The sequence below is a fragment of the Sinocyclocheilus rhinocerous genome, unplaced genomic scaffold (assembly GCF_001515625.1).
Source record: "Sinocyclocheilus rhinocerous isolate Xijiao unplaced genomic scaffold, SAMN03320098_v1.1 scaffold881, whole genome shotgun sequence".
Taxonomy (NCBI): domain Eukaryota; kingdom Metazoa; phylum Chordata; class Actinopteri; order Cypriniformes; family Cyprinidae; genus Sinocyclocheilus; species Sinocyclocheilus rhinocerous.
This window is the reverse complement of record NW_015624586.1, coordinates 295321-302604: the sequence shown is the minus strand read 5'-3', so window position 1 is coordinate 302604 and position 7284 is coordinate 295321. Positions and strand designations below refer to the sequence as shown.

General features: G+C 35.8%; 1 protein-coding gene across 1 annotated transcript in view; it reads right to left on the bottom strand.

Moving 5' to 3' along the window:
• LOC107744939 (type I inositol 1,4,5-trisphosphate 5-phosphatase-like) overlaps positions 1–7284 on the bottom strand; it is a 179246-nt gene that overhangs the window by 2215 nt on the left and 169747 nt on the right. The window contains exon 13 of the mRNA XM_016558771.1: positions 2964–3075. Within this exon, the coding sequence (XP_016414257.1) occupies positions 2964–3075 (112 nt within the window). The remainder of the gene's footprint in view (positions 1–2963; positions 3076–7284) is intronic.

The following is a 7284-nucleotide window of genomic DNA, read 5'->3' as shown; positions in this document are numbered from 1 at the left end:
ACACACACACTCTCTCACTCTCACACACACACACACACACAGACTCTCTCTCTCTCACACACACACACACACACACTACTCCCATGTAGTTAAACATTTAGTTACATTTAAAAGATATTATTTGTTACTACAATGACACTCCTATTGGTTATTGGACACCTCCTATCTTATTATTTACGTTGTATTTTAAAATTGTTTATTTATTTTTTCCTATGTATTCATTCATTACTACTTTTACTTTTTAAAAATTGTTTATTTAAAATTGTATTTTTTAATTTTTTTGTTTTCATTAGTCATTTACTAAAGCAATAAGCCCCGTGAAACCGTGGTTTACGGTGAATTTATAACAGCTAAGGGGTTAGCTGTTATAAATTCACTGTAAACCACGGCATCACGGGGCTTATTGCTTTTATAAAACGGTTACTCCATATACGTAGTAAGGTTTCACAAAATAAAACAGAGCAAATAAAGTGTAATGATATTAATAAAAACAGTATTCTTCCACCAAACAATGTAGTTCCTCAGAAACAGTTGTGGTTGCTACAAAGTGGTTGCCGAGCAACACACAAACGTAAACAAAGGTGTATGTTACTTTGTAGAGTCATTTACAACAGCTTCGAACGCGGCTCAGCCAATCAGAATTAAGCACCGGAACTCTCCGCTTTATAATACTACTTTTTTTTAAAATGATAATTATCTGAAATTGTATTGATTTTATGCTCGATGTTTCTTTAATAAGGAGCTGGTTTGTGAGCGAAGCTCATACATTCATCAAACGCAGGCTGGATCATTTACAAAGGCAGCATAAAATTGTGGATTTTCGGCCTGCGTAATCTTTAGACAGATAAACAAATTACGGCAGGGGCCGGGGCCGCGCTTGACTGGCTCTTCATTACGTTACCGTGGACCTTTGGCGTGTTAGGGCTCGGCGAGCAGAAAATAACACGACGCGGAGCTAACAGAGCGCAGCATGATAGATGAGGCTGTTTACACAATCTGCCTCGTCTCACACAGCGCTTCTCGCAGAACACAAACCGTGAGCGCATCTCCATTAACTACTGGCCTCAGCAACATCACTAGCACTACTAGAGCTCAAACACTAACTAGAACTCAATTTAAGAGCATGTGAAGAAAACCTAACACAATGCTCTCAAAATGTTGAAAACATCAGTGCAATACGTTGATTTTCTTTATTTACTGTGTTTCTGTGGATCCTAAAAAGGTCTTAAAAAGTGCAAATGTCAATATATTTGCAATGCTTCAATACTTCATAATTCATTTTACAAACAAAATAGGCTTGAATAGCTGTTCTGAGCCACTTGAATACAGGAAAAACGTATTGATCATGATTTTCTTACTTAGTATTTTTTGTCTTGTTTTCTAATATCTAAACATTCTTGAATTGGGATGCATTTATTTGACAAGTTAAACGATTTAAGATATTAAGTCTTGTTTTCTAAAAAAAAAAAAAAAAAAAAAAATGTTGTTTTGATTTGAAACAAGCAAAAATATCTGCCAGTGGGGTAAGAAAAATAATCTTAATTCAAAGCTAAACAAGATGATTTTTCTTGCTCCACTGGCAGATATTTAGCCAAAACTAACAAAAGTTAGATTTTTTTTTTCAGAAAACAAGACGTAATATCTCAAGTCATTTTTCTTGTAAAGTAAATTAATCTCTATTGAAGAATTTGTATATATTTATACTAGAAAACAAGACAAAAATACAGCAGTGTGCAAAAAAAGTGACGCTCTTCCTCAAGATTTGTGTTGTTTTTCAATGCAAATGTCTAAAGATTCTTAAATTAAGATACATAAGATACATTTACTTGAGATATGAAATGACAGAAGATATGAGTCTATGATTAAAAACAAAAACTTAATTAAAAATGAAACAAGTTTTCATTTCCCACTGGCAGATATTTGTTCTGGTTTTAATCATAAACTCACTTCATTTAGTTGATTTTTTCACAAAACAATGAGACTTTGTATCTTCATTTGTATCTCCAGTAAATGTATCTTGATTTAAGGATGTTCAGATGTTTGTGCTGGAATATGAAACACAAATACTGCTGTTCATGCAACATTTTAATGCTTTCTGCTCTAAATTAAGATATTTTTAAGGCCTTAATTTGTGGAAGAGTGAATTAGGAATTTTTAAGACCTTTTTAGGATCCACAGAAACCCAGTAAATAAATAAACATCAACATATTGCACTGGCGTTTTCTTTCTTTCTGTCCATATATATATATATTTATAAATGAAGCAAAAGACACAAAGCACTCCTGAAACCTAAAAATAAAGAGCTGAAGAAAAGGACCGTAACATAAGAAACCATTTCTATATTTCAGGACACTGGATTTCTGGACTTCAGTTTAGTTTAATCAAGAAGAAAAGCAGCAGAGATCAGATTTAAATCAAACAGTGAACATTTATGAAGCATGCACTGCATTTTTTTTTTTATTTCATAACGTTCACTTATAATTCCAATAAGATTTTGACATCACAAACCGTCATAATTTAGAAATAAATCTCAATTTTCCAGCCTGATTTAGACAGTTCATTTAAGGGGCGTGTCTCCTTTAAGACACATGAACGCCCCCTGCTGTGATTGGCTAATATATTTGCATATGAAATAAGCTTTAATTATGTGGAACTGTGAGAATAATGGAAAATGTGGATTACAGTATTATATATCAATGCAGTCCATCAGATGTGGTTTTGAATGCAGCATTTATTTCTACAGCGCTTTATATAATACAGATTGTTTCAAAGCAGCTTCACTGGAAAATAACAGTGTTAATGCTATAAAATGCATCAATTAATAAATAAACTCAGTTTCAGCTGTAAAGAAGCTCTCTCTTTGTTATCATGAAGAAATGTCATTTCTCAATGCATCAGATTAATATCACTCACGCTCACAATCTGACAGAAACAATGAAGCGTTCGTGGTTTAATCATCTCACCTTTACGAGCAGGTCTTTGGCCGAGGCGGACATGAGGATCCGGTCACACCAGGCGGGACATCGAGTGTTCATGTACTGCTTTCCCTGACTGGAGTCTTCACTGTACGGATAACTGCACAAACACACACCACAAGCTGAATAAATCAGCTTTCCATTGATGTATGGTTTGTTATGATAGAACAATATTTGGCCGAGATACAACTATTTGAAAATCTGGAATCTGAGGGTGCAAAAAAATCTAAATATTGAGAAAATCATCTTTAAAGTTGTTCAAATGAAGTTCTTAGCAATGCATATTACTAATCTGAAAGAACTGGTTGTGATTGGTCAGTGCTGTCAATCTGTGCTCTATAATCACTGAATTATAAATGCATTTTAACTTCGCAGTGTAAAACAGGCAGAGCAGTCTCGTAAAACACAGGACCAATCAGCAGCGGATCTGATTTATATTTCTGAGGCTCTGAGGAGCAGATGGTACATGATACAGACACAAAGGACATCAGATCGAGGCGTCCAGATAACAGCACTATGATGTTAATGATGGACTTCCTACATGTGACACTGTGAGATCACAATCAGACCGTGAATGAAGTGTGTGCATTTATGGAGTCTATTGTGTCCTATCATAACAAAAACTAAAACCAGCAGCAGAAATCACTCGGTTTATCTCACTAAAACAGCTCAGGTTCACTCTGCACATCAGAACTACATTTGTTTTTATTTTGCATTCTGAAAATGAAGCTTATTTTCATTAAGATTTTGTGATTGTGATGATGATTTATGAAATTTTTTCATGACAATTAATCACATTTCCCCCTGAAATATTTTTACAACAGTGCATTGTAAAAAAAAAAAAAAATTTAATGAAAATAATCTTGTCCAGACATTTACTATTATTATTATTTAATCTACATAAAATAAATGAAATACAACAAAACGGTGATGAATACTTTTAATTGTGTTTTAAAATGTACATTGAATAATATAATTTAAATATATATTATCCAAATAATATATTATTTTCTTCACATCGAGATGTTTTTGCAAAAACTATTATTTCTAATTTTAATAGTGTTTTAAAATGTACTTTAAATAATATAATTTACACACACACACACACAGGTTTGTTTTTGTGAAAAGTGGGGACTCTCCATAGGCGTAATGGTTTTTCTACTGTACAGACCGTATATTCTATTGCCCTACACCAACCCTACCCCTAAACCTACCCCTCACAGGAAACTTTCTACATTTTTACTTTCTCAAAAAAACTCACTCTGTATGATTTATAAGCCTTTTGAAAAGTGGGGACATGGGGTAATGTCCTCATAAGTCACCTTCTCCTTGTAATACCTATGTCATACCCATGTCATTATACAAATGTGTGTCCTCATATGTCACAAAAACACACGCGCACACACACACTCTCTCACACTCACACACACACACACAGGCTCCGCTCAATTGGCCGTGAAAGCGGCTCATCATGATCGGCTCATTTAGTGGAATCAGCTAATCAAACACCATCAGCATCGGCCGCTTCTGCGACCAACCGTCGCCATGACGACCGGGTCAAGGGTCGAACGGGCCGGTTAGCGAGGGTTAAAGAGGGGAGGGGGACTAGTTAACCCACATCCGGCTAACACACAGGCCCCCGACCGAGTGGCCAAACAAGAGCCGCGAGGAGCCTTTGCAGAACGCCTGAGCGCAATTAGCATTGATGGCTCTTTAAGCATGTGGAAATGAAGGGCAGTTTTGGTATGCTAACGATAGATGAGTCTGAAGATGAAAGACAGGAGGAAGAATGATAGCGGAGGATAGAGAGCAGGATAATGAGGGATAGAGATGCAGAGTGTGGGAATTAAGGGGCGGGAGAAGCTCTTTCTTCAGGGTGGCCCACACAAACCCTAGAGGAAGTTTTAGCTGCGCTCCTTCAGCTGGATTAAACACATCTGATCTGCTAAAGAGCCGAGCCAATCTTTGAAATCGATCCATGATGCTCGGCGGCAGGAGGAAGGAGTCTGTATCCAGAGCAAACCAGCCTTCACACTCAACACTCACAGATTCATATTCTCTGTTCAAACCGGATTCAGACACTCTACATATAACAAGTTTAAAGTTTCTTCTGCTCACCAAGGCTGTATTTATTTGATCATGAACACTGTAAAAATTGTGAAATATTTTTACAATTTAAAATAGCTGTTTTCTATATGAATTGCAAGATAAAAACTTGGAATTGTGAGATATAAAGTCGGAATTGTGAGATATAAAATCGGAATTGCAAGATAAAAACTTGGAATTGTGAGATATAAAATCGGAATTGCAAGATAAAAACTTGGAATTGCGAGATATAAAGTCGGAATTGTGAGATATAAAGTCGGAATTGTGAGATATAAAGTCGGAATTGCAAGATTAAAAGTCGGAATTGTGAGATATAAAGTCGGAATTGTGAGATTAAAAATTGGAATTGCAAGATTAAAGGTTGGAATTGTGAGATATAAAGTTGCAATTTCCCGTTAAATTTTTTTATCCCATGGCGGAAATGGCTTCCATAGGAAACAAATTTCAGTAATTAGAGTGAACTATTTTAGTGATACTCTTCAGTACTGAATGAAATACATTTCAAATCCACATTAGTTTTGACTCATAGGATCTCATTGCAATGTATTCTGGGATTGTGTTATCTGCTGTATTTGGCCAAAACAAGTCATCTTAGATCGGTCTTCACATCAGTGATGACTTATAATGCTGTGTAGGCAGGAACAGAGCGACTGTCACTGCTCACACGAGGAGTTCACACACACACACACACACACACACACACACAGCTAATGCAACAGCAAACAGCGGCGCGGAGCCACAGGGCGGTGATTAATGCTGTCGATTAGCGCGTACAAACTTATCTGGCAGAGTACACGCTGCTGCTGGGTGTGTGAACCGGAGACCGGCAGACACTATCACACTCCTGCCAAGACTAATTACACTAATTAATGGGGCTGCGCTGATAAACTCAACAATTGCCCACCTGTGTGTCTTACAGTGAGATTCTCACACTAGTTTAACAATTCAACTAGCACAGCAATAACATTAAAAACATTTACTCACAATCATGTTGTTTCAAACCTGTGTGACTTTCTTTCTTCTGTGAAACACTAGATGAACATCCTGCCAGGTTTATTTTAGTATTTACCAGTAGAGTATTTTTATTTTTAGTATTTAATGTACTATTACAGCACTTAAACATTTTTTGATTTAGCTTTTATTTTTTAATTTACATTTTCATTTTAATTGTAATTGTAAGATTTTTATAATTTAAAAAAAAATTCTATTTAGCCTATTTTCTTTTTCTGTTTTAGTTTTTGTAATTGTACTACTTCAACCTATTTCAGTTAGTTGCCACCAAGACAATATTTCTAATTTTCACTTAAGATTTTTAAGTTCAAGCTAATATTCTATTCCTATAAACAGAATATTATACATTTTTGTCATTATAATACTTTAACTTAATTCATTTAGTTGCCAAGGCAAATTTCTAGATTTTTAGTTTGAAGCTTTTCTAATGTTCTATTTCTATAAATAATAGAAAATAATATAGAAATATTCTATTTAAGTTTCTATAAATCTAATATTTACATTTAATTTTATTTCGGTTAACAAAAAATATTTTTCATTATATTGGTTAACAATAACAACTCTGTACTGCTAAGTATCATATTTTGTGTTTCACAGGAGTCCTGCTGGTTTGAATGACATGATGGTGAGTAAATGACCATTATTTATGGGTGAACTGTCTCTTTAAGCCGTGCTCTCGATCATGTGACCCATCCTAGCGCCGCTGTGGCCGTGTCCCACATCACGCGCAGTTATCTTGTTCTACATGATGACAAATAAGTGCCAAGCCAAACACTGATTCATTGAGACGCCTGGTTTAATGAGGGCCGTATAAACTCTGAACACAAAGAGACTGATAAGAGACACGCTATTAATGAGAGGACAGAGGTCACATGACGCACTACAGCACAGAATCACGGGATTGGACAGAACCGGAGCCGTCAATCAAACGTAGAGTTACAGGAAGAGGTTGTGTGTGTGTGTGAGAATGCATGCATGTGTGTGTGTGTGTGTGTGTGAGTGTGAATGCATGTGTATGTGTGTGTGTGTGTGTGTGTGTGAATGCATGTGTATGTATGTGTGTGTGTGTGTGTGTGAATGCATGTGTATGTGTGTGTGTGTGTGTGTGTGTGAATGCATGTGTATGTGTGTGTGTGTGTGTGTGTGTGAATGCATGTGTATGTGTGTGTGTGAGTGTGTGTGAGTGAATGCA